Genomic DNA, 27,026 nt, shown 5'->3' with positions numbered 1-27,026 from the left:
TATCTTTATTAGCAATGTTTTGCATATTTGGACAATACTTCATTAGACAGTAATTGGTTAGTTAGTGATACTTTGTCGGGTGGTGAACATAGCTCCAGCAGTTTCATTCAGTGTCCAGATAGCTAATCAGTAACTATACTGTCAAAACCCTGCTCATGAAATCTGCTAGCTAGACTGAGTAGTCCCTCACGTTAGTTAGTTAGTTAGTTAGCTTAACATTATCTGTCAGTGCAGCTTTTGAGTCAATATGTTGAAATGTAAGTTAGTCGAATCTGGCTTACTGTGAGGTGAATAACTCTGAATAACATCATCATGGGCTAACTAAATGTGCTATAGTAATAGCAAGCTAACAAAGTTTACCTTGATTCTCCTTCTCATCTTTGTGTTCTCCCCCTCGGAGAATGAACAGTTGCCCGCATACGGTGGAATATCATTTTCCGAATTAAAAATGTAGCACTTTGACTCCACCTCCTAAAGTGCCACCGTACACAGAAATGCTGGTTTTAGGCAGCACTGAAAAGGCAGGCCAGGGCCCATGTTTGGAGTATTCATTGCAGTGTAGCCTAGCTTGTTTTACACCATCCCAGCAGGGAAAAAGACTCAGGGCTGGGACAAAATCATTCGGGGCTATAGCCACAAAAGCCCGGGTCTGGATGTGTCAATGGCCTGTTCCATAGTACCATGACCTTGTGGCTGGTGTGTGCTTCTATCCCCATGTGTTCCTGGCGGCGTAAAACTGAGACTGGGATGTTTTCAATGTTGTAAGTCTTCACTACGGGGGACATATCTGCTTTTCTACTTAGTTAATGATGGATTGCAGTGTTGTGATATAACCACTGAAGGATCAAATGATTCCCTACTGACGGGAAATGTGATTAAAGAAACATACAGACAAAAGTGCTTATTATTATCAAGTGAGCTGCACACAATTCATAGTGTTGGCTGCTGTTAGCCCTGTACAAACATTTCTCTCTGCATCTCTGTGTATCTGTGGCTAGCCAGACATGATGATCCCTAACTAGAGATTGCCTGGTAGAGCCTGATGCATGCTCAATGACTCTTGGATCCATTCACAGATGCTTGGCTTGCTTGTTTGGTTTGATAAATGACCTATTTTCAGCCCTGTTAAGTCAGACTTGGCGTAACACTTGACAAACATTGTTTCTATGTGTTATTAACTGATGTGACACATGCCCCCCCACACACACAGACACACAAACACACACATACTAGCAGCGACCTGTCCTGCTCAGCATTTAAATGCCATCATTCGTCATTTGCATAGAGCAAGGTCTATGTTCAAACAGGTCAGTTTGTGTGTTTCGGGGGAATGAATGGGTGTTGTTGCGGTGTTATAGTTAAGCAATAAGGCCCGAGGGGGTGTGGTATATGGCCAATATACCATGGCTAAGTGCTTTTCTTAGCAACGACGCAACGCAGAGTGCCTGGATACAGGCCGTAGTCATGGTATATTGGTCATATAACACAAACCCCTGAGGTGCCTTATTGCTATTTTAAACGAGCTGCCAACGTAATTAGAGCAGTCGAAATAAGTGTTTTGTCATACCCGTAGTATACTGTCTGATATACCACAGCTCTCAGCCAATCAGCATTCAGGGATCGTTTATAACAGGTAATTTCTCATGAGCAGTAAAACACACAATAATGCAGCTGGAACTCCCAACTTGTATAACATGGTGAGACCATGAAATCGCCATCAGACACCTCTACTGTACATTGATCTATAGAAGAGTGGGCTTTTAGAGTTGGGTGCTGCAGATTGGACTTTTAGAGTGAGGTTTACTCCAGTAACTAACAGTATGTTTACTCCAGTAACTAACAGTATGTTTACTCCAATAACTAACAGTATGTTTACTCCAGTAACTAACAGTATGTTTACTCCAGTAACTAACAGTATGTTTACTCCAGTAACTAACAGTATGTTTACTCCAATAACTAACAGTATGTTTACTCCAATAACTAACAGTATGTTTACTCCAATAACTAACAGTATGTTTACTCCAGTAACTAACACTATGTTTACTCCAATAACTAACAGTATGTTTACTCCAATAACTAACAGTATGTTTACTCCAGTAACTAACAGTATGTTTACTCCAATAACTAACAGTATGTTTACTCCAATAACTAACAGTATGTTTACTCCAATAACTAACAGTATGTTTACTCCAGTAACTAACAGTATGTTTACTCCAATAACTAACAGTATGTTTACTCCAATAACTAACAGTATGTTTACTCCAGTAACTAACAGTATGTTTACTCCAATAACTAACAGTATGTTTACTCCAATAACTAACAGTATGTTTACTCCAATAACTAACAGTATGTTTACTCCAGTAACTAACAGTATGTTTACTCCAGTAACTAGCATTATGTTTACTCCAGTAACTAACAGTATGTTTACTCCAGTAACTAACAGTATGTTTACTCCAATAACTAACAGTATGTTTACTCCAGTAACTAACAGTATGTTTACTCCAGTAACTAACAGTATGTTTACTCCAGTAACTAACAGTATGTTTACTCCAGTAACTAACAGTATGTTTACTCCAGTAACTAACAGTATGTTTACTCCAATAACTAACAGTATGTTTACTCCAGTAACTAACAGTATGTTTACTCCAGTAACTAACAGTATGTTTACTCCAATAACTAACAGTATGTTTACTCCAGTAACTAGCATTATGTTTACTCCAGTAACTAACAGTATGTTTACTCCAGTAACTAGCAGTATGTTTACTCCAGTAACTAGCAGTATGTTTACTCCAGTAACTAACAGTATGTTTACTCCAATAACTAACAGTATGTTTACTCCAGTAACTAACAGTATGTTTACTCCAGTAACTAACAGTATGTTTACTCCAGTAACTAGCAGTATGTTTACTCCAGTAACTAACAGTATGTTTACTCCAGTAACTAACAGTATGTTTACTCCAGTAACTAACAGTATGTTTACTCCAGTAACTAACAGTATGTTTACTCCAGTAACTAACAGTATGTTTACTCCAGTAACTAGCAGTATGTTTACTCCAGTAACTAACAGTATGTTTACTCCAGTAACTAACAGTATGTTTACTCCAGTAACTAACAGTATGTTTACTCCAGTAACTAGCAGTATGTTTACTCCAGTAACTAACAGTATGTTTACTCCAGTAACTAACAGTATGTTTACTCCAGTAACTAACAGTATGTTTACTCCAATAACTAACAGTATGTTTACTCCAGTAACTAGCATTATGTTTACTCCAGTAACTAACAGTATGTTTACTCCAGTAACTAGCAGTATGTTTACTCCAGTAACTAGCAGTATGTTTACTCCAGTAACTAACAGTATGTTTACTCCAGTAACTAGCATTATGTTTACTCCAGTAACTAACAGTATGTTTACTCCAGTAACTAACAGTATGTTTACTCCAGTAACTAGCATTATGTTTACTCCAGTAACTAGCATTATGTTTACTCCAGTAACTAACAGTATGTTTACTCCAGTAACTAACAGTATGTTTACTCCAGTAACTAACAGTATGTTTACTCCAATAACTAACAGTATGTTTACTCCAGTAACTAACAGTATGTTTACTCCAGTAACTAACAGTATGTTTACTCCAGTAACTAGCATTATGTTTACTCCAGTAACTAACAGTATGTTTACTCCAGTAACTAACAGTATGTTTACTCCAGTAACTAACAGTATGTTTACTCCAGTAACTAGCATTATGTTTACTCCAGTAACTAACAGTATGTTTACTCCAGTAACTAGCAGTATGTTTACTCCAGTAACTAACAGTATGTTTACTCCAGTAACTAACAGTATGTTTACTCCAGTAACTAACAGTATGTTTACTCCAATAACTAACAGTATGTTTACTCCAGTAACTAACAGTATGTTTACTCCAATAACTAACAGTATGTTTACTCCAATAACTAACAGTATGTTTACTCCAGTAACTAACAGTATGTTTACTCCAGTAACTAACAGTATGTTTACTCCAGTAACTAACAGTATGTTTACTCCAATAACTAACAGTATGTTTACTCCAGTAACTAACAGTATGTTTACTCCAATAACTAACAGTATGTTTACTCCAATAACTAACAGTATGTTTACTCCAGTAACTAACAGTATGTTTACTCCAGTAACTAACAGTATGTTTACTCCAGTAACTAACAGTATGTTTACTCCAGTAACTAACAGTATGTTTACTCCAGTAACTAGCAGTATGTTTACTCCAATAACTAACAGTATGTTTACTCCAATAACTAACAGTATGTTTACTCCAGTAACTAACAGTATGTTTACTCCAGTAACTAACAGTATGTTTACTCCAGTAACTAGCATTATGTTTACTCCAGTAACTAACAGTATGTTTACTCCAGTAACTAACAGTATGTTTACTCCAGTAACTAACAGTATGTTTACTCCAGTAACTAACAGTATGTTTACTCCAGTAACTAACAGTATGTTTACTCCAGTAACTAGCAGTATGTTTACTCCAATAACTAACAGTATGTTTACTCCAGTAACTAGCAGTATGTTTACTCCAGTAACTAACAGTATGTTTACTCCAGTAACTAACAGTATGTTTAACTAACAGTAACTAACAGTATGTTTACTCCAATAACTAACAGTATGTTTACTCCAGTAACTAACAGTATGTTTACTCCAGTAACTAGCATTATGTTTACTCCAGTAACTAACAGTATGTTTACTCCAGTAACTAGCATTATGTTTACTCCAGTAACTAACAGTATGTTTACTCCAGTAACTAACAGTATGTTTACTCCAGTAACTAACAGTATGTTTACTCCAGTAACTAACAGTATGTTTACTCCAGTAACTAGCATTATGTTTACTCCAGTAACTAACAGTATGTTTACTCCAGTAACTAACAGTATGTTTACTCCAGTAACTAGCATTATGTTTACTCCAGTAACTAACAGTATGTTTACTGCCGTGAGGAAACTATTAAAGCTAACAAAGATCTGACAGGCAGCGTAGAGGAACTCAATCTTCTCCCCAGGCACCTCTAGAGCCACAGCGCCATCTTGTGTTCAGTGTTGAAAAATACATCTTTGAGGAATAGAGTGACTAAGCAAAGCTCTGAAGTCATCTGCTCTTTCATATCATCATCCTTAAATGACTGCATGCACTTTATGATAGTGTCATTGAATAATGGCTTTCTTAACCGCCACCATATTTCAGCCTGGATGTTCCGTTCAGTTCCCACTGACATATTATGGGAGCATTTGTGCACACAGAGCTTTCATTTACAGTTTTAATAAAAGTATTCCCGTGTTATAAGGACTCATGATTTATTGCTGTTTTCAGCCCTCTCTCTCTCTGAGGGCATTTGTAAGAAGAGTTCTGAGAATTACCAGTCCCATCCATCTTTCCTCCATTCCTTTTTCATCCGTTTGCTCTGTGCTGTACAGACAGATTTCAGTTGGTCATTGTGTTATGTGATCTAGGGTAGTGCTGTACACTTACCATAACAACAGCGGTTGAAGAGAGAACCTACAGGAGGGTAGCTCTCCAGGAACAGGGTTGAAGAGAACCTACAGGAGGGTAGCTCTCCAGGAACAGGGTTGAAGAGAAAACCTACAGGAGGGTGGCTCTCCAGGAACAGGGTTGAAGAGAAAAGGAGGGTAGCCTACAGGAGGGTAGCTCTCCAGGAACAGGGTTGAAGAGAAAACCTACAGGAGGGTAGCTCTCCAGGAACAGGGTTGAAGAGAAAACCTACAGGAGGGTAGCTCTCCAGGAACAGGGTTGAAGAGAGAACCTACAGGAGGGTAGCTCTCCAGGAACAGGGTTGAAGAAGAAAACCTACAGGAGGGTAGCTCTCCAGGAACAGGGTTGAAGAGAAACCTACAGGAGGGTAGCTCTCCAGGAACAAGGATGGAGAGCCCTGCTGGAGAGCCCTGCTAGAGCCCTGAGAGCCCTGCTAGAGAGACCTGCTGTATACTTACTATTACAACAGGGGTTGTAAATAGTAGACCACTTAAAGGTCCCTTACAGTACAAGTACAGGAGTATCATGGCAAACTGGTAGACTGGCCAATAGTTTCTATGCTCAGACCATCAGGCTGTTGAAAAGCCACCACTAGTCAGCTACCTACTCCCCCCTCCCTGCTACTCCCCCTGCTACTCCCCCTATGGACACCCCCACCCCACCCCTGCTACTCCCCCTGCTACTCCCCCTATGGACAGCCCTTCTTAGATCTGCTGATATCTCAAAGTACTGTACAGAAACCCAGCCTAAAACCCCAAATAGCAAGCAATGCAGGTGTATAAGCACGGTGGCTAGGAAAAACTCTCTAGAAAGGCTAAAACCTAGGAAGAAACCTAGAGAGGAACCAGGCTATGTGGGGTGGCCAGTCCTCTTCTGGCTGTGCCGGGTGGAGATTATAACAGAACATGGCCAAGATGTTCAAATGTTCATAAATGACCAGCATGGTCGTATAATAATAATCACAGTAGTTGTCGAGGGTGCGATAGGTCAGCAGGTCTGGGACAGGTAGCACGTCCGGTGAACAGGTCAGGGTTCCATAGCCGCAGGCAAAACAGCTGAAACTGGAGCAGCAGCACGGCCAGGTGGACTGGGGACAGAAAGGAGTCATCATGCCAGGTAGTCCTGAGGCATGGTCCTAGGGCTCAGGTCCTCCGAGGGAGAGAAAGAAAGAGAGAAAGAGAACATCAGAGAGAGCATACTTAAATTCACACAGGACACCGGACAAGACAGGAGAAATACTCTAGATATAACAGACTGACCCTAGCCCCCCGACACATAAACTACTGCAGCATAAATACTGGAGGCTGAGATTGGATAGGGCCACAGTGGTCATTCCCCCACCCCCTAAACAGCCTTTACTCTGCCTCCATTCCAATGGACATGTATTTATTTATTCATCACTGAGTCGTCTGAGTAGGGAGGAGGAGGGCACCTTAAAAGTTGCTGTTATTGGAAGAGAGGTTTGGAACTCACTTTGTTATCAGTCTATTAACTTAATTGATGCCTGGTGATGTCAACAGGCAGGCTGAACTCCACCAATGCCAAACATTCTGATTAGAAGGTCCTGTGTAGATTTGAATTTCAACCAGCAGGAAATAACACTGATGAAATGTTTTCAGACTTGTACAGTGTTAGTTTGATAAGTGGTTGTACAGTATGATACAGAGCACATGAGAAACTGAGTTTGGACTGCACTGGACCTTTAGGACATAGTCCTAACTTTGACATCATGACTTTGCACTTTAGTATGTTCAGAACTTCATGTGAACGATGTGACTAACATTGCTGGGACAAAGACCTTTTGAGATGGCTAAAGGTTGTGTATGTTGTGTCTCCTGTGTAACAGAGCCTGGGTTAGTCATGATGGACAACAGATGTGCATAGAATATCACACTGATCCTAGATTTATAAAGCAACCAAGTATTTCAGATCAGATGTGATACCTTTGATGAACATTTGATATGCTTGTTACACCACATTCAATAGCTTCCTTCCCCAGTTGTAACAGAAACTGCTTCCTCAGTGTTTGTGTTCAGGATGCTATGGATCAAGTTCAAGGGTCAAGTTCACAGGCTTGTCCCTTCCAAACTTCTCAAAGGGAATTTTTCCGTTCCTGGAATATTAGATGTCCACTTTATTTTTTGCATGACTTACTGTTTTTTATGTTTGTTTTTCCAGACCAATCAGATCCATTGATAGTGTCTCTTGTAGGCTCTGTATCTGGTTAAGTTCAGCCTGTAATAGTATGTTGGTGAACTTTGACCTCTGTCTCTCTCTCAGGGGAAAGCTGGGATCCCTGGCAGCACAGGAGAGAGGGGTGCCCATGGTGAACCAGTGAGTATTGACCAACCAATCAATCAATCAAACAGTTGTCATAAAGTTCTTTACAGGAACCCTGCCTAGACCCCAAAAGTGTAAGCAGCAACACAGTAGAAAACTCCCTAAAAGGAATACATCTCATGACCTCTCTTAGCGTGATGAGGGCCAGGAGTTTTCCGACCTAACCACACAACCTGATAGGGAAAACTCTGGGTCTTAGCTATGACACTTTGGCTGTGTTTGTGTAAACACAGCCACTGTGGCTGTGGCTGTTCTGTGGTATATGAATGTCAAACAGACTATCCCTGTGAGGTGAACATTAAACATTAAAACGATTAAGCCTCTCTTCCTCCTGAGGCATTTGGACTTTGTTGGGGACAGGCAGCCCAATTCTGATATTTTTTCTTCTAATTGGTTAAAAGACCAATTAGTGAAAAAAGTATTAGAATTGGGCTGCCTGTGTAAAGGCAGCCATCCTTTTATGTTTTTATTTCTATTAATTTAATCAGCTCTGGTATTACTCCTGCACCCTGAATCAGATGTTCCAGGGCTCTGTAAAACGCAAGCTGTAAAGAGCAGTGTGATTTCATGTGGCTGATGGGATGTGAGTGTGACTAATGATTCCAGCTTTGATGCTGACAAACACACACTCAGGCACGCAGACACACACGCACATAAAACACACACACACACAGACAAACACACACACAGGCACACACAGACACATACACACAGACACACACAGACACATACACACAGACACACACAGGCACACAGGCACACATACACATACACACACACAGGCACACAAACACACACACAGACACAGGCACACAGACACACACAGACAAACACACACTCACACAAAATTAACCCCCACATTATCCCTCTCAAGCATTAGTCTCCAAATTCTCATATTTCATGGAAAACAGTGGACCCCTTCAGAGCATCAAGAACGTCAAACAGTCAAATACAATTTATTTGACTAAGATATTCCAAAAAGCTCCGCAGTCATCAAATAAAATCACGTTTTATTTGTCACATACACACAGTTAGCAGATGTTAATGCGAGTGTAGCGAAATGCCTGTGCTTCTAGTTCCGACAATGCAGTAATATCTAACAAGTAATCTAACAATTCCTCACCAACTACCTAATACACACAAATCTAAAGGCGTGAATGAGAATATGTACATGTAAGTATATGGATGAGCGATGGCCGAGAGGCATAGGCAAGGTGCGATAGATGGTATGAAATACAGTATATACATGTGATATGAGTAATGTAAGATATGTAAACATCATTAAAGTGGCATTATTTAGAGTGCATTGTATAAAGTGACTAGTGATCCATTTATTAATGTCACGACTTCCGCTGATGTCGGTCCTTCACCTTGTTCGGGCGGTGTTCGGCGGTCGACGTCACCGGCTTTCTAGCCATCGCCGATCCACTTTTCATTTTCCATTTGTTTTGTCTTTGTTTTCTACACACCTGGTTTCTATTCCCCAATTACATGTTCATTATTTCACCCTCTGTTTCCCCCATGTTGGTGTGCATGTTTGTTTATTATTTTCAGGTTGTATCTTTATGACTGGTATTGTTTGCCGGGTTCATTTTTATGGCCGTTATTTACGAGTGACCGGTATTTTCAAGCACCTTTAGTATTTGTTTTATACTGGTGCAGTTTGTGGAATTGTACTCTCATCTCTGCTCACCTGCGCCTGATTCCATGCACCAGTTGCCCACAGCCTGACAATTAAAGTCGTCAGTGATTGGGTCTCAATGTAGGCAGCAGCCTCTCTGAGTTAGTGATTGCTGTTTAGCAGTCTGATGGCCTTGAGATAGAAGCTGATTTTCAGTCTCTCGGTCCCACGTTTGATGCACCTGTACTGACCTCGCCTTCTGGATGGTAGCGGTGTGATGAGGCAGTGGCTCTGGTGGTTGATGTTCTTGATTATGTTTCTGGCCTTCCTGTGACATTAGGTGCTGTAGTTGTCATGGAGGGCAGGTAGTTTGCCCCCAGTGATGCGTTGTGCAGACCGCACCACCCTCTGGAAAGCCTTGTGGTTGAAGGCGGTGCAGTTGCCGTATCGTGGGAGACAATCACAAAGACAGATGAAACAGATCAGGGTGTGACAGCAGGGCTGGCGAATGCCAAATTTCTATGATACAGCGCAACAAGATGCTCTCGATTGTGCATCTGTAAAAGTTTGTTAGGGTTTTGGGTGACAAGACAAATTTCTTCAGCCTCCTGAGGTTCTTCACCACACTGTCTGTGTGGGTGGACCATTTCAGTTTGTCTGTGATGCGTACGCCGAGGAACTCAAAACTTTCCACCTTCTCCACTGCTGTCATGCCCTGCTGTCACGCCCTGATCTGTTTCACCTGTCTTTGTGATTGTCTCCCACCTCCAGGTGTCACCTGTTTTCCCCATTAGTCCCCGGTGTATTTATCCCTGTGTTTCCTGTCTCTCTGTGCCAGCGTAGAGGAACTCAATCTTCTCCCCAGGCACCTCTAGAGCCACAGCGCCATCTTGTGTTCAGTGTTGAAAAATACATCTTTGAGGAATAGAGTGACTAAGCAAAGCTCTGAAGTCATCTGCTCTTTCATATCATCATCCTTAAATGACTGCATGCACTTTATGATAGTGTCATTGAATAATGGCTTTCTTAACCGCCACCATATTTCAGCCTGGATGTTCCGTTCAGTTCCCACTGACATATTATGGGAGCATTTGTGCACACAGAGCTTTCATTTACAGTTTTAATAAAAGTATTCCCGTGTTATAAGGACTCATGATTTATTGCTGTTTTCAGCCCTCTCTCTCTCTGAGGGCATTTGTAAGAAGAGTTCTGAGAATTACCAGTCCCATCCATCTTTCCTCCATTCCTTTTTCATCCGTTTGCTCTGTGCTGTACAGACAGATTTCAGTTGGTCATTGTGTTATGTGATCTAGGGTAGTGCTGTACACTTACCATAACAACAGCGGTTGAAGAGAGAACCTACAGGAGGGTAGCTCTCCAGGAACAGGGTTGAAGAGAACCTACAGGAGGGTAGCTCTCCAGGAACAGGGTTGAAGAGAAAACCTACAGGAGGGTGGCTCTCCAGGAACAGGGTTGAAGAGAAAACCTACAGGAGGGTAGCTCTCCAGGAACAGGGTTGAAGAGAACCTACAGGAGGGTAGCTCTCCAGGAACAGGGTTGAAGAGAGAACCTACAGGAGGGTAGCTCTCCAGGAACAGGGTTGAAGAGAGAACCTACAGGAGGGTAGCTCTCCAGGAACAGGGTTGAAGAGAACCTACAGGAGGGTAGCTCTCCAGGAACAGGGTTGAAGAGAAAACCTACAGGAGGGTAGCTCTCCAGGAACAGGGTTGAAGAGAAAACCTACAGGAGGGTAGCTCTCCAGGAACAGGGTTGAAGAGAAAACCTACAGGAGGGTAGCTCTCCAGGAACAGGGTTGAAGAGAACCTACAGGAGGGTAGCTCTCCAGGAACAGGGTTGAAGAGAGAACCTACAGGAGGGTAGCTCTCCAGGAACAGGGTTGAAGAGAAAACCTACAGGAGGGTAGCTCTCCAGGAACAGGGTTGAAGAGAAAACCTACAGGAGGGTAGCTCTCCAGGAACAGGGTTGAAGAGAGAACCTACAGGAGGGTAGCTCTCCAGGAACAAGGATGGAGAGCCCTGCTAGAGAGCCCTGAGAGCCCTGCTAGAGAGACCTGCTGTATACTTACTATTACAACAGGGGTTGTAAATAGTAGACCACTTAAAGGTCCCTTACAGTACAAGTACAGGAGTATCATGGCAAACTGGTAGACTGGCCAATAGTTTCTATGCTCAGACCATCAGGCTGTTGAAAAGCCACCACTAGTCAGCTACCTACTCCCCCCTCCCCCCCTGCTACTCCCCCCTATGGACACCCCCACCCCACCCCTGCTACTCCCCTGCTACTCCCCCTATGGACAGCCCTTCTTAGATCTGCTGATATCTCAAAGTACTGTACAGAAACCCAGCCTAAAACCCCAAATAGCAAGCAATGCAGGTGTATAAGCACGGTGGCTAGGAAAAACTCTCTAGAAAGGCTAAAACCTAGGAAGAAACCTAGAGAGGAACCAGGCTATGTGGGGTGGCCAGTCCTCTTCTGGCTGTGCCGGGTGGAGATTATAACAGAACATGGCCAAGATGTTCAAATGTTCATAAATGACCAGCATGGTCGTATAATAATAATCACAGTAGTTGTCGAGGGTGCGATAGGTCAGCAGGTCTGGGACAGGTAGCACGTCCGGTGAACAGGTCAGGGTTCCATAGCCGCAGGCAAAACAGCTGAAACTGGAGCAGCAGCACGGCCAGGTGGACTGGGGACAGAAAGGAGTCATCATGCCAGGTAGTCCTGAGGCATGGTCCTAGGGCTCAGGTCCTCCGAGGGAGAGAAAGAAAGAGAGAAAGAGAACATCAGAGAGAGCATACTTAAATTCACACAGGACACCGGACAAGACAGGAGAAATACTCTAGATATAACAGACTGACCCTAGCCCCCCGACACATAAACTACTGCAGCATAAATACTGGAGGCTGAGATTGGATAGGGCCACAGTGGTCATTCCCCCACCCCCTAAACAGCCTTTACTCTGCCTCCATTCCAATGGACATGTATTTATTTATTCATCACTGAGTCGTCTGAGTAGGGAGGAGGAGGGCACCTTAAAAGTTGCTGTTATTGGAAGAGAGGTTTGGAACTCACTTTGTTATCAGTCTATTAACTTAATTGATGCCTGGTGATGTCAACAGGCAGGCTGAACTCCACCAATGCCAAACATTCTGATTAGAAGGTCCTGTGTAGATTTGAATTTCAACCAGCAGGAAATAACACTGATGAAATGAGTGTTCAATCACCTGTCTTTGTGATTATCTCCCACCTCCAGGTGTCACCTGTTTTCCCCATTAGTCCCCGGTGTATTTATCCCTGTGTTTCCTGTCTCTCTGTGCCAGTTTGTCTTGTTTTGCCAAGTCGATCAGCGTTTTTCCTAGCTCCTATCTTTCCCAGTCTCTGTTTTTTCCTAGCCCTCCTGGTTTTGACCTCTCTGCCTGTCCTGACCTCGAGCCTGCCTATCGCCTGGTACTGTTTGGACTCTGACCTGGTTTATGAACTCTCGCCTGTCCCTAACCTGCCTTTTCCCTACCCATTTTGTTATAATAAGTATCGGAGCTCAACCATCTGCTTCCTGTCTGCATTTGGGTCTCGCCTTGTGCCCTTATAACTGCTGTCCCTTCAATGTGGATAGGGGGGTGCTCCCTCTGCTGTTTCCTGAAGTCCAGGATCATCTCCTTTGTTTTGTTGACATTGAGTGAGAGGTTATTTTCCTGTCACCACACTCCGAGTGCCCTCACCTCCTCCCTGTTGGCTGTCTCGTCGTTTTTGGTAATCAAGCCCACTACTGCTGTGTCGTCTTCAAACTTGATGATTGAGTTGGAGGCTTGGATGGCCACGCAGTCGTGTGTGAACAGGGAGTACAGGAGGGGGCTGAGTGTTGAGGGTCAGCGAAGTGGAGATGTTGTTTCCTACCTTCACAACCTGGGGGCAGCCCATCAGAAAGTCCAGGACCCAGTTGCACAGGGTAGGGTTGAGACCCAGGGCCTCCAGCTTGATGATGAGCTTGGAGGGTAATATGGTATTGAATGCTGAGTGGTAGTCGATGAACAGCATTCTTACATAGGTATTCCTTTTGTCCAGATGGGATAGGGCAGTGTGCAGTGTGATGGCGATTGCATCGTCTGTGGACCTGTTGGGACAGTATGCAAACTGAAGTGGGTCTAGGGTGGCTGGTAAGGTGGAGGTGATATGATTCTTGACTAGTCTCTCAAAGCACTTCATGATGACAGAAGTGAGTGCTACGGGGCGGTAGTCATTTAGTTCACTTATCTTTGCCTTCTTGGGTACAGGAACAATGGATGCCATCTTGAAGCATGTGTGGACAACAGACTGGGATAGGGAGCATTTGAATATGTCCGTAAATACACTAGCCAGCTGGTCTGCACATGCTTTGAGAACGCGGCTAGGGATGCCGTCTAGGCCAGCAGCCTTGCGAGGGTTATTAGGTTTAAATGTTTTACTCACATCAGCCATGGAGAAGGAGATGGGTGGGTACAGTCCTTGTTAGCAGGCCACGACAGTGGCACTGTATTATTCTCAAAGCGGGCAAAGAAGGTGTTTAGTTTGTCTGGAAGTGTGACATCGGTGTCTGTGACGTGGCTGGATTTCTTTTTGTAGTCCGTGATTTCCTGTAGACCCTGCCACATACGTCCTGTGTCTGAGCCGTTGAATTTGTCGCAGTTCACCTTGTCGCTGTACTGGTGTTTCTCATGTTTGATTGCCTTGCGGAGGGAATAGCTACGCTGTTTATATTCAGACATACTCCCAGACCTCTTTCTATGGTTAAATGCGGTGGATCACGCTTTCAGTTTTGCGCGGATGCCGCCATCCGTCCACGGTTTCTGGTTAGGGTAGGTATATGTTATGGATCAGTTGTTACTTTGAACACAATCAAACCATGATGCGCCACATCACATGATATCACAGTAACCCCTGTGGCCTCTGATTGGCTGTTTTTCTCCTCTAGGGGCCCAAAGGACCCGCCGGGGACGCAGGACCTGATGGAGAGCAAGGACATGAGGTAACTGTTGTTTAATATCAAGATTGGATCTCATTATTTTGTTGTCATTTCACAGTGATTTTCACTATACTTCTGGCACACACTCCCTCATGCTTTTGCACACACAAACACACACACACACGCTTTGTTTTACTTCTCTCTCTTTCCACAGGGAGGTCCTGGCGGAGAGGGGGAGCCAGGTCCAGTTGGAGAACCTGGGATAAAGGTCAGTGTCCTAGAGAATTACTGATTTGGATTGTAAAACCACCAAAACAAAATGACAAATCAGACAACATGCTAGTGAAGTTGCCTACTCACCCATTGAACTTGTACAGAAGATGTTCCTCAACATACCCTAGGTATGAAAAATATAAAAAAGATGGCAATGTTAAACTGAGAGCGGTACCAGGTCCTATTTGTACCCAGAAGCCTATTGGAGGGCAATGGCATCTGTTCATCCCTGTGTTGGGTTATGTCCCCCTGAGGGGACTTGACCTCCTGAGCACTATGAAAAGCACAGTTAACACTTACAAATAAAGTACTTAAATCTAAGTAATATTTTATTTGGAAGTTGGAATATCCATGGGCTACAGTACCTCAAGACTCATTTACAGAACTTAGAGCTGTCTTATCATCTTATTTTGTATAAACTCCTGAGCACCTCTGTTGTTGTGTCCCTGCAGGGCCACGGGGGGCCGGTTGGAGGAGAGGGGGAACAAGGACAGCAGGGAATGAGAGTGAGTCCTGACTGAGTCCTTCACAAGACCTTCTGAACACAGTCTATGCTCCTAATCCTGCTCTGCTTGTTTTTGGGAGAATCCGATATGCCCGTATATTTACTGTGCCCTCGTTTGATGGAGAAGTGTAATCTCTTGGCCGGCGAAGACCAGGGCAGCGTTGAGACTGATTTGTTTTTGTCTGTTGGACTGTATCAATAACCTCCAGGGATGTCGGAGGAGCCTCTCTCTCCCCTCCCTCTCTCTCCCCCCTCTCTCTCCCCTTTTCTTGGGCCAGGGGAAAGCACTGTAGAGAGAGAGAGGGTCCTTTGTGTCAAAGCTTACTCTCAGAGATCCTGTTGTAGGACATCATTGTGTTGTACTGTGATGCAGAAGGATGTGCAACAATTACATAGGTACAGTCTAGTGTAAAAAGTTGAAGACATACCTGTTCTCCAGTCTAAATGTCTGTATTATGGATGCTACCGTGTAGCGACTCAGGTTGGGCTGGCTCTCTGCCTCCCTCATCGTCAGGCCATGGTTTATGACATGGTCCACCAAAGTGGCCCTAATGTCATCGGAAATATGTCTCTGTCTATTGCCTGGTCCCCTTCTTTGTTCTTGTCCTCGTCCTCATCCTCCTCTCTTCCTCTTCCTCTTCCTCTCGCTCTCACTGCCTCCATGTTTGCAAAGTTCTCACAAAAGAGATGATCTTACCTGAGGTCTATTTGTAGTGCTAAGGCTTAGACTAATTGGTGTTCAATTACTGTAGAAATGTTTTCATGTGTGTGTGTGTGTGTGTGTGTGTGTGTGTGTGTGTGGGTGTTGCCAATTTCAGGAATGTTTTGCATTTTGAATAGAAGTGTTTTGCAAGAGATTTCATTCTTGAACGAAATGTCTAATGTAAGAAACAGTGTGTAGGGTTTTGCAAGTGTGTTGCAGAATTGCAAACAAAGTACAAAGCAGAAAATGTGTTTGTACTTTTGGTGCCTCTGTTTAAGGCATGGTTACAAAAGTTAAGGGTTTGATGCTTTTGTCTAAGAATTCACTTTCAGTGTGTAAGCAATCGGCAAAAACTGTAATCACAATGGCTTACATATAACGGAAGGAAAATATAATCGTCACAGTCAGGCTCTTTCCAATGTACAACATGTTTCATGCCCTGTGGGTCTGTGTAAGCCTACATACATATGAGTCAACTATACATACTGGACAGTAAAGCCTAAACATTCCATAGGAACATATTAGCATGGTATTAATTGTAACAGCAGTGACCATGGTTGGTTGAAGTAAATGTGATGCTGTGTTTGTAGGGTCTTCCAGGTCCTGCTGGTGAGGATGGGCCCCAGGGAAAAGATGGACCAAAGGTAACACACTGGACAATAAGCTAAATGAGAAGGCCTTTGCTGTTTTGCTCCTACTTCAGAAGCCTCCTAGAACCTATGTCTCTTTACTCTCCTACTCTTTCTTTCCTGTGATCTTGATCTTTCTCGTCTCCCGCTCTCTCTCTCTTGCTCTCTCTCAGGGAGAGCCAGGTGACTGTGGGCCCATGGGCGAGGCAGGGGACAGGGGGATAGAGGGAGACCCTGGGCCTCCTGGAACCACCGGAGTGGCTGGAAAACGGGGTTTCTCTGTAAGTGTGTCCGTTTATGAGCTAAACTTATGACAAAAAATAATAATGATACAACAATTAAGCCGTACAGTAGGTAATGATGCCAATGTGTCCCAGTAGGGGTCAGTATTTTGGGGCACATGGCGTTCAGTGAGGTCACTGTCATAATGGAATTGTAACAAAGAAGATGATTTTGTCAGCAGCCATTTGATCTCCCAGTGTCTAATGAGTTTGCCTCTCTTCCAGGGTCCAGAGGGGAAACAGGGTCCCCCCGGCAACCGAGGACGGCAGGGCAAGAAGGTACACACCTGTTTTACTATTAGCATGTGTTGATAAATGACATCACCGATTCCTCATGGGTGTCCGTGCTCTCACAGCTTTACTGTTGTTCTGTCTTCAGGGTGAGGCTGGCAAACCAGGTCCTATCGGTGAGACAGGGGACATCGGGGACATCGGACAAGAAGGAGGGATGGGACTGAAAGGAGCCAGAGGAACCAGAGGCCCTGTGGTCAGTGCCCAGTTATCTATTCTCCGAGTTCTCACCCCTCCTAACTTCCTATGTGTGCAATATGTGTAGGAAAGTGTCCCTCATTAGTACTGAAGGGAATCTATCAGGTTATTGTGTTGTTCGGGTCAATGGAGTGGCCAAGAGGACAGCAGCCTCCATTCGGTCTCAACAAGAAACACTTGAAATGAATGTGAGCTGTTTCCTTGTGTCCTTGTGTTGGTTGAGATGAGGTAACACATTCAGCATCCTACCACCCAGTAGAAATACTTGTTGATATACATACACATACTCTCACAATTGACAAGTTGCATAATTCCCAAGTCATTGGCAGGCCTGTAATATTTTATATAAATAATGGTGATGAACTTCCTAAGTTTCCCTCTCTCTCTGGAGAAGCAACCCTGAGTGAATGACCTCATATTACACTATTCAAACCTGGCAAAGCCTCTGTTGGATCAGTAGCTCAGACTAAGCAGAAGTGATCTGAGATCTTTCCTAATCTCTAAAGCTAATCTCCCTTTGTTTTGTATAGCAATTAGCAGGTTGCTAATCCAGTAGTGTTTGAAGACAAGCAATAGGCCTATCAGATCTTCTGTTATGAGTTGTAAAAAACAGAGCAGAGGCTTTAAATAACCATTTTTCCCCTGGAGCACGGGATCACACAGGAAGACATAGAGGAAGGAAAACTCCTTTTCCAGGAGTGTTATGCCATGAAACCTCTGTTGTGATAGCTGGGAAAGGAAAGATGTATGGCTTAGTGACATACAACACCTCAGGTCCAGGGATGCAGCCTGCATAGGTGCTTAATGTTTAACTCCAAGGTTATATTCAGCATAACCACAGTGCAGATAGAATAGCAAAACAAATGGTTGTAAAAACAAATGTGTCTGTTTTCTGCATGATTTTCAGGGTCGTCCAGGAGTTATGGGGCCTGAGGGGATGCCTGGAATTGCAGGATACACAGTGAGTTATTCCTGTCTGTGCTACAACAACACACTTCTCTTTATATCTCTCTCTCTCTGTCTCCTTCGATCGCAATCTCGATCTCACTCACTGACTCACTCACTTGTACACACTCATACACACAGACACATTCAACAATAACTTTAAAGTGTTTCTTAAGGGTATGTGTGTCTCTTCAATCACTAATAACAACATAGGTATGCAACAAAGGTATTCTAAGCCCTGTTCTGTTATGGTGACATCATGTCACTCACACCAAGTCATGACTCCTGACTTCCTTATCAGATCAGCTTTCTTCCCCTAAAAGAGATTCACCCCAGTCTCTTCACCTCAGAGAGAATCATCCCAGTCTCTTCACCTCAGAGAGACTCACCCCAGTCTCTTCACCTCAGAGAGAATCATCCAGTCTCCTCACCTCAGAGAGAATCATCCCAGTCTCTTCACCTCAGAGAGACTCATCCAGTCTCCTCACCTCAGAGAGAATCATCCCAGTCTCTTCACCTCAGAGAGATTCACCCCAGTCTCTTCACCTCAGAGAGAATCATCATCTTCCACCGGGGGCAAACTACCTGCCCTCCAGGACACCTCAGTCTCTTCACCTCAGAGAGACTCACTCCAGTCTCTTCACCTCAGAGAGACTCATCCAGTCTCCTCACTCCAGTCTCTTCACCTCAGAGAGATTCACCCCAGTCTCTTTACCTCAGATAGATTCACCCCAGTCTCTTTACCTCAGATAGATTCACCCCAGTCTCTTTACCTCAGATAGATTCACCCCAGTCTCTTCACCTCAGAGAGACTCACCCCGGTCTCCTCACTCCAGTCTCTTCACCTCAGAGAGATTCACCCCAGTCTCTTCACCTCAGATAGAATCAACCCAGTCTCTTCACCTCAGATAGACTCACCCCAGTCTCCTCACTCCAGTCTCTTCACCTCAGAGAGACTCACCCCAGTCTCTTCACCTCAGAGAGACTCACCCCAGTCTCCTCACTCCAGTCTCTTCACCTCAGAGAGACTCACCCCAGTCTCCTCACTCCAGTCTCTTCAACTCAGAGAGACTCACCCCAGTCTCTTCACCTCAGAGAGACTCACCCCAGTCTCCTCACCTCCAGTCTCTTCACCTCAGAGAGATTCACCCCAGTCTCTTCACCTCAGATAGAATCACCCCAGTCTCTTCACCTCAGATAGACTCACCCCAGTCTCTTCACCTCAGAGAGACTCACCCCAGTCTCTTCACCTCAGAGAGACTCACCCCAGTCTCTTCACCTCAGAGAGAATCATCCCAGTCTCTTCACCTCAGAGAGACTCACCCCAGTCTCTTCACCTCAGAGAGACTCATCCAGTCTCCTCACTCCAGTCTCTTCACCTCAGAGAGATTCACCCCAGTCTCTTTACCTCAGATAGATTCACCCCAGTCTCTTCACCTCAGATAGATTCACCCCAGTCTCTTCACCTCAGAGAGATTCACCCCAGTCTCTTCACCTCAGAGAGATTCACCCCAGTCTCTTCACCTCAGAGAGATTCACCCCAGTCTCTTTACCTCGGAGAGATTCACCCCAGTCTCTTCACCTCAGATAGATTCACCCCAGTCTCTTCACCTCAGAGAGATTCACCCCAGTCTCTTTACCTCAGATAGATTCACCCCAGTCTCTTCACCTCGGAGAGATTCACCCCAGTCTCTTTACCTCAGAGATTCACCCCAGTCTCTTTACCTCAGATTCACCCCAGTCTCTTCACCTCGGAGAGATTCACCCCAGTCTCTTCACCTCGGAGAGATTCACCCCAGTCTCTTAGCCAAACAAGAACAAAGAAGTAATTGGATATGGTCAACCTCAAACCATAAAACCAAAACCTCTGGCAACTCCAGAGGACGCCAGGTCATCGCCAATATCATTCTGGCTTTTAGTTTCGTAACGATGCAGGGGCACTACAAGTTCACGTTGTTCCTTTTTAGTCTGTTTGTACTGTACACTCACTCTTAGCTCAATCACACACCCACCCAAGTTGTTGAGTGATTTCTGTGTGACAAATAAGTCATTATACCAGGGATATATTTCTCTCCCTTGCTGTCCTGAGTGTGTTTATAATAAAGCCTCGTGATTAACACTATGTTGACAACCCACGCCGTGTCAACTTATGTCTTATTGTACTGTCTGTCAACCGTGAGTTATGGGTTCTTTGAATATTATGCAGCATATGACATAGATATAGGTGAATAATCATGGGTTTGATTATTCTTAGGGCCACGCCGGCAAACCAGGACCCATAGGACCACCTGGACACAAAGGTGAAAAGGTACCCTATGCATTTGCATGTTTTTTGTCCTCCTCCTAAACACAGTGTTATGTTTTCAGCCTTTTGAAGATATATGCCATGGACTGTACTTCAGCTCTCCACGAAGACTTGGTTCATTTGTGTCAATATCCTACACAAAGTCATGTACACTATAAATCTTAGAATGCGGTGTTCAGCATATTTCAGACAAAATGTCCTGAGTTATAAGGTGCACACCCCACAGCAACTTGCCCTAGCCCCCCTCCCCACTTCTCCTTCACCCAAATCCAGATAGCTGATGTTCTGAAAGAGCTGCAAAATCTTGACCCCTACAAATCAGCTGGGCTAGACAATTTGGACCCTCTCTTTCTAAAATGATCTGCCGCAATTGTTGCAACCCTCTATTACTAGCCTGTTCAACCTCTCTTTCGCATCGTCTGAGATCCCTAAAGATTGGAAAGCGGCCACCCCCTCTTCAAAAGGGGGAAACACTCTAGACGCAAACTGTTAGACCTATATCTATCATGCCCTGCCTTTCTAAAGTCTTCGAAAGCCAAGTTAACAAACAGATCACCGACCATTTCGAATCCAACCGTACCTTCTCCGCTATGCAATCTGGTTTCCGAGCTGGTCATAGGTGCACCTCAGCCACACTCAAGGTCCTAAACGATATCATAACCGCCATAGATAAAAGACAGTACTATGCAGCCATCTTCATCGACCTGGCCAAGGCTTTTGACTCTGTCAATCACTGCATTCTTATCGGCAGACTCAACAGCCTTTGTTTCTCAAATGACTGCCTCGCCTGGTTCACCAACTACTTCTCAGATAGAGTTCAGTGTGTCAAATCGGAGGGCCTGTTGTCTGGACCTCTGGCAGTCTCTATGGGGGTGCCACAAGGTTCAATTCTCGGGCCGACTCTTTTCCCTGTATATATCAATGATGTCGCTCTTGCTGCTGGTGATTCTCTGATCCACCTCTATGCAGACAACACCATTCTGTATACTTCTGGCCCTTCTTTGGACACTGTGTTAACTAACCTCCAGATGAGCTTCAATGCCATACAACTCTCCTTCCGTGGCCTCCAACTGCTCTTACATGCAAGTAAAACTAAATGCATGCTCTTCAACCGATCGCTGCCCGCACCTGCCCATCCAGAATCATTACTCTGGACTCTTCAGACTTAGAATATGTGGACAACTGAAAATACCTAGGTGTCTGGTTAGACTGTAAACTCTCCTTCCAGACTCACATTAAGTATCTCCAATCCAAAATTAAATCTAGAATCGGCTTCCTATTTCGCTTCAAATCCTCCTTCACTCATGCTGCTAAACATATCCACATAAAACTGACTGTCCTACCAATCCTTGACTTCGGCTATGTCATTTCCAAAATAGCCTCTAACACTCTACTCAGCAAATTGGATGCAGTCTATCACAGTGCCATCCGTTTTGTCACCAAAGCCCCATATACTACTCACCACTGCGACCTGTATGCTCTCGTTGGCTGGCCCTCGCTTTATATTCATCGCCAAACCCACTGGCTCCAGGTCATCTATAAGTCTTTGTTCGGTAACGCCCCGCCTTATCTCAGCTCACTGGTCACCATAGAAACACCCACCCATAGCACGTGCTCCAGCAGGTATATTTCACTGGTTATCCCCAAAGCCAACTCCTCATTTGGCCGCCTTTCCTTCTAGTTCTCTGCTGCCAATGACTGGAACTAATTGCAAAAATCACTGAAGCTGGAGACTTATATCTCCCTCACTAGCTTTAACCATCAGCTGTCAGAGCAGCTTACTGATCGCTGCACCTGTACATAGCTCATCTGTAAATAGCCCACACAACTACCTCATCCCCATATTGTTATTTATTTTTGCTCTTTTGCACCCCAGTATCTCTACTTGCACATCATCTTCTGCACATCTATCACTCCAGTGTTAATGCAAAATGTTAATTATTTCGCCACTATGGCATATTTATTGCCTTACCTCCCTAATCTTACTGCATTTGCACACACTGTATATAGATTTTTTAATTATCTTATTGACTGTACATTTGTTTATCCCATGTGTGACTCTGTGTTGTTGTTTTTGTCGCACTGCTTGGCTTTATATTGGCCATGCCACAGATGTAAATAAGAACTTGTTCTCAACTGGCCTACCTGGTTAAATAAAGGTGAAATAAAAAATAAAGTTTGTTGTGCCAGAGTTGGATGGGCGCATTGTGGCATGCTGTCTCATTTTACTGTTGTGTCAGAGTGTACTGAGTGTATTTTGGTATGGTGTTCCAGGGTTACCCTGGAGAAGACAGTAAGACCCCAGGACCTGCCGGGCCACTAGGTGAACCAGTAGGTCTCGCCTTCCTTCAACTTACCTGTCCTCTTCCTATGTGTGTGTGACTTAGGGCTGAGTCAGAGGTGGCACCCTATGAAACATTACATTAACCGTTTTCTAATAGTGGTGTTGCTTGAGGCGTAGTTGTCCAACCATGCTTGACAGCGGTCCAAGAGAGTGGATGTCCAAAGCCGCTTTGTGGAGGCTGCTGAGGGGAGAATGGCTCAAAATAATGTCTGGAACGGAGCTAATGGAACAGCATCAAACACCTGGAAACCAATGCATTTGATGTGTTTGATACCATTCCACCGATTCCTCTCCAGTCATTACTGGAGAGGAATGTGTTGGCCTCCCAAGTGGCGCTGTGGTCTGAGACACTGCATCTCAGTACTAGAAACCTCACAACAGACACCCTGGTTCAAATCCAGGCTGTATCACAACTGGCCGTGATTGGGAGTCCCATAGGGTGGCACACAATTGGCCCAGGGTCTGGCCGGTGTAGGCTGTCGTTGTAAATAAGAATTTGTTCATAACTGGCTTGCCTAGTTAAATGAAGGTTAAAAAAATCGGTTTTTACTTCAAGCCCGTTCTCCCCAAATAAGGTGCCATCCAACCAGCTGTGCCAAAGTGCTACAGTAGATAGATTGTAAGCAGTGTAACCTATAAGAAGGAAGGTATTGTGTTATTGGCTCAGAGAGTTTAAGGTGAAATACAGCCTTTCCTAAAAGATTCAGAGCCCTAATGTATGTGTGTGTTTGGGCAGGGTCTCCCGGGTGAGCGAGGAGACCGCGGAGAGCCTGGAGATGAGGGATATCAGGTAAAACCACCATAAAAACCACAACATCAAATGTATCACAAAATCACTTTTCTGGCGTTTTTTCTGTTCCGTTTCCATTATTTTCTTTGGTGCTTGTATTAAAGCAGGTCTGAGACCACACATCTGAGACATGAGCATCCCGGATTACTGAATTCCTAGGGATTAGTCAGGAGGAAATCTGGTGTTATTGGCATAGACACTGAAAACTAACACACACACATGCGAAACACACACACACAGGTTCAGGTCAGGTGTGAAGTTAACAGTACAAGATGAAAGTTGTGCAGAGATAAATCCCAGAATCCCCTGCGGCAGGGTTACTAGAGCTCTCCCCTCCTATAAACACTTTGCCCAAGCGCCGCCCTCCTCAGAAAGAGAGAGAGTACAATGGTTTTAAGCATTTATAAGCATTCTTCTGCTAAACTGGATATCAGTTCAAAGTCACGGTTGCTAATCTTGATTTGGCAGTTGTTGAGAGGCTTGAGATACTTCCAGGATCCCATTAGACAAAAGTGTGTGTGTGTTAACTCTAACTGGCCACGGCGGGTCGACCTATGGAGCTTCTCCCCCTTCTGAGTGGTGAATTTATATAGCAAATTTTGTCTGAGCCACCTGCAGCCCAATTGTATAAAATACATACCTAGAAAGCTTGGCCTGTGAACTACAGTACTCTGCGGTTCTGCTATTCGTATGGTATGAAGCTTAGGGGACTATATAGTGCTGTTGAAAGAAAGATAGATATGCGAACACAGTTGAATGCGCCCACAGTTTTATTGTGCAACATTTTGACCTAAAGATCAGGCTTATTCCAGCTAACCTTGTGTAGCTGTAGTGAACCAAGACACAGCTAGCTGAACCCTGACATCTGGGTCTCACTAAATGACATGACTCAACCTCCAATATCACCAATTCAGGTGACTGTGAAGCTGTAGCGTTTCAACAAGAGCTGAGCGATATGGACAAAAATCCATAGTGTGATAAATTGTCCAAATAGACATGCTAATGATAAGGTTATAGCAATGTGCACCACAGTTTATTTTTTTATAATTTAAATGACTAATGTTACTACTAGTTTGATGGTTGTAGCCATCAATTGTCCCATTAACAATAATCCATATTAGCAAAATGATTTCATTTCAAACTTTTGCGATATTTGATCGGTATGGTCTGTGTCGATCATTGATGGTTCATCGCCCCAGCTCTAGTTTCACCTGTATAATGTCTTTGTCTCTTTGTTATTTTCAGGGCCACACTGGCCTCACTGGACTTCGCGGGGCTGTTGGAGCACCAGGCCTTCCTGTAAGTCCAATAAATACTCTGTGTAGCCCTTATCAGCATCTACAGTTGAAGTCGGAAGTTTACATACACTTAGGTTGGAGTCATTAAAACTCGTTTTTCAACCACTTCACACATTTCTTGTGAACAAAATATAGTTTTGGCAAGTCGGCTAGGACATCTACTTTGTGCATGACACAAGTAATTTTTCCAACAATTGTTTACAGACAGATTATTTCACTTATAATTCACTGTATCACAAATCCAGTGGGTCAGAAGTGTACATACACTAAGTTGACTGTGCCTTTAAACTGTTTGGAAAATTCCAGGAAATGATGTCATGGCTTTAGAAGCTTCTGATAGGCTAATTGACATCATTTGAGTCAATTGGAGGTGTACCTGTGGATGTATTTCAAGGCCTACCTTCAAACTCAGTGCCTCTTTGCTTGACATCATGGGAAAATCCAAAGAAATCAGCCAAGACTTCAGAAAAAAATTGTAGGCCTCCACAAGTCTGGTTCATCCTTGGGAGCAATTTCCAAATGCCTGAAGGTACCACTCGTTCGATCTCCTAGAGATGAACGTACTTTAGTGCGAAAAGTGCAAATCAATCCCAGAACAACAGCATAGGACCTTGAGAAGATGCTGGAAACAGGTACAAAATGATCTATATCCACAGTAAAACGAGTCCTATATCGACATAACCTGAAAGGCCGCAGCAAGGAAGAAGCCACTGCTCCAAAACTGCCATAAAAAAAGCCAGACTACTGTTTGCAACTGCACATGTGGACAACGATCGTACTTTTTTGAGAAATGTCCTCTGGTCTGATGAAGCATAAATAGAGCTGTTTGGCCATAATGACCATCGTTATGTTTGGAGGAAAAAGGGGGAGGCTTGCAAGCCGAAGAACACCATCCCAACCGTGAAGCATGGGGGTGGCAGCATCATGTTGTGGAGGTGATTTGCTGCAGAAGGGACTGGTAACTTCACAAAATAGATGGCATCATGAGGACGGAAAATTATGTGGATATATTGAAGCAACGTCTCAAGACATCAGTCAGGAAGTTAAAGCTTCATCGCAAATGGGTCTTCCAAATGGGCAACGACCTCAAGCACACTTCCAAAGTTGTGGCAAAATGGCTAAGGACAACAAAGTCAGGCTATTGGAGTGGCCATCACAAAGCCCTGACCTCAATCCCATAGGAAATTTGTGGGCAGAACTGAAAAAGTGTGTGCGAGCAAGGAGGCCTACAAACCTGACTCAGTTACACCAGCTCTGTCAGGAGGAATGGGCCCAAATTCACCCAACTTATTGTGGGAAGCTTGTGGAAGGCTACCCGAAACGTTTGACCCAAGTTAAACAATTGAAAGGCAATGCTACCAAATACTAATTGAGTGTATGTAAACTTCTGACCCTCTGGATATGTGATGAAAGAAATAAAAGCTGAAATAAATAATTTCACTTTCTTAAATAAAGTGGTGATCCTAACTGACTTATGACAGGGAATTTTTGCTATGATTTAATGTCAGGAATTGTGAAAAACTGAATGTATTTGGGGTGTGTGTGTGTGTGTGTGTGTGTGATTTTGTTGATTAGGGAACACCAGGGGAATCCGGAGAACCGGGCCCGAAAGGAGAAATGGGAACTCAGGTGAGTGTGTGTGTGTGTGTGTGTGTGTGTGTGTGTGTGTGTGTGTGTGTGTGTGTGATCATGGTATTCTTTGTAAATCAATGCATCGGACTCATTCTGCTCCTGGCTTGGGGAAAGGAAAGCACAGTGTTTGTTAAATCATGTCTCCTTGGAGCTCTAGATTAGATGTTACTGTATAACTAGATGACCAATAAAAGTGTTACACCAGCCTACTACAGAAGCCTTCCTACAGGCTTCCTTGGCTCTGAACACCATGAGGGTTGGGTTGAGCAATCACCTGTCAACACTATGGGAGAAGAGAAGACACTCACTTCCAAACTGCAATTCCTAACAAGCTAGCCAAGCCGTGGAGACAACCATTTTTAACCTAGGACTCTATTG

General features: G+C 44.0%; 1 protein-coding gene across 2 annotated transcripts in view; it reads left to right on the top strand.

The window, feature by feature from the left end:
• The window catches only part of LOC112233914 (collagen alpha-1(XXIV) chain-like), a 260,500-nt gene that overhangs the window by 189,771 nt on the left and 43,703 nt on the right, over positions 1-27,026 (top strand). For both annotated transcript variants that reach the window (XM_042322354.1, XM_042322355.1), the window contains exons 32-45: positions 7,814-7,867; positions 14,464-14,517; positions 14,669-14,722; positions 15,180-15,233; positions 16,526-16,579; positions 16,738-16,845; positions 17,071-17,124; positions 17,225-17,332; positions 18,242-18,295; positions 20,534-20,587; positions 22,859-22,915; positions 23,665-23,718; positions 24,964-25,017; positions 26,592-26,645. In XM_042322354.1, coding sequence (XP_042178288.1) covers positions 7,814-7,867; positions 14,464-14,517; positions 14,669-14,722; positions 15,180-15,233; positions 16,526-16,579; positions 16,738-16,845; positions 17,071-17,124; positions 17,225-17,332; positions 18,242-18,295; positions 20,534-20,587; positions 22,859-22,915; positions 23,665-23,718; positions 24,964-25,017; positions 26,592-26,645 — 867 coding nt within the window. The remainder of the gene's footprint in view (positions 1-7,813; positions 7,868-14,463; positions 14,518-14,668; positions 14,723-15,179; positions 15,234-16,525; positions 16,580-16,737; positions 16,846-17,070; positions 17,125-17,224; positions 17,333-18,241; positions 18,296-20,533; positions 20,588-22,858; positions 22,916-23,664; positions 23,719-24,963; positions 25,018-26,591; positions 26,646-27,026) is intronic.

This window comes from Oncorhynchus tshawytscha, linkage group LG05 (assembly GCF_018296145.1).
Source record: "Oncorhynchus tshawytscha isolate Ot180627B linkage group LG05, Otsh_v2.0, whole genome shotgun sequence".
In the NCBI taxonomy this organism is placed as follows: domain Eukaryota; kingdom Metazoa; phylum Chordata; class Actinopteri; order Salmoniformes; family Salmonidae; genus Oncorhynchus; species Oncorhynchus tshawytscha.
Note: the sequence above shows the minus strand (reverse complement) of the source record. Positions and strands in the feature narration are given on the sequence as shown.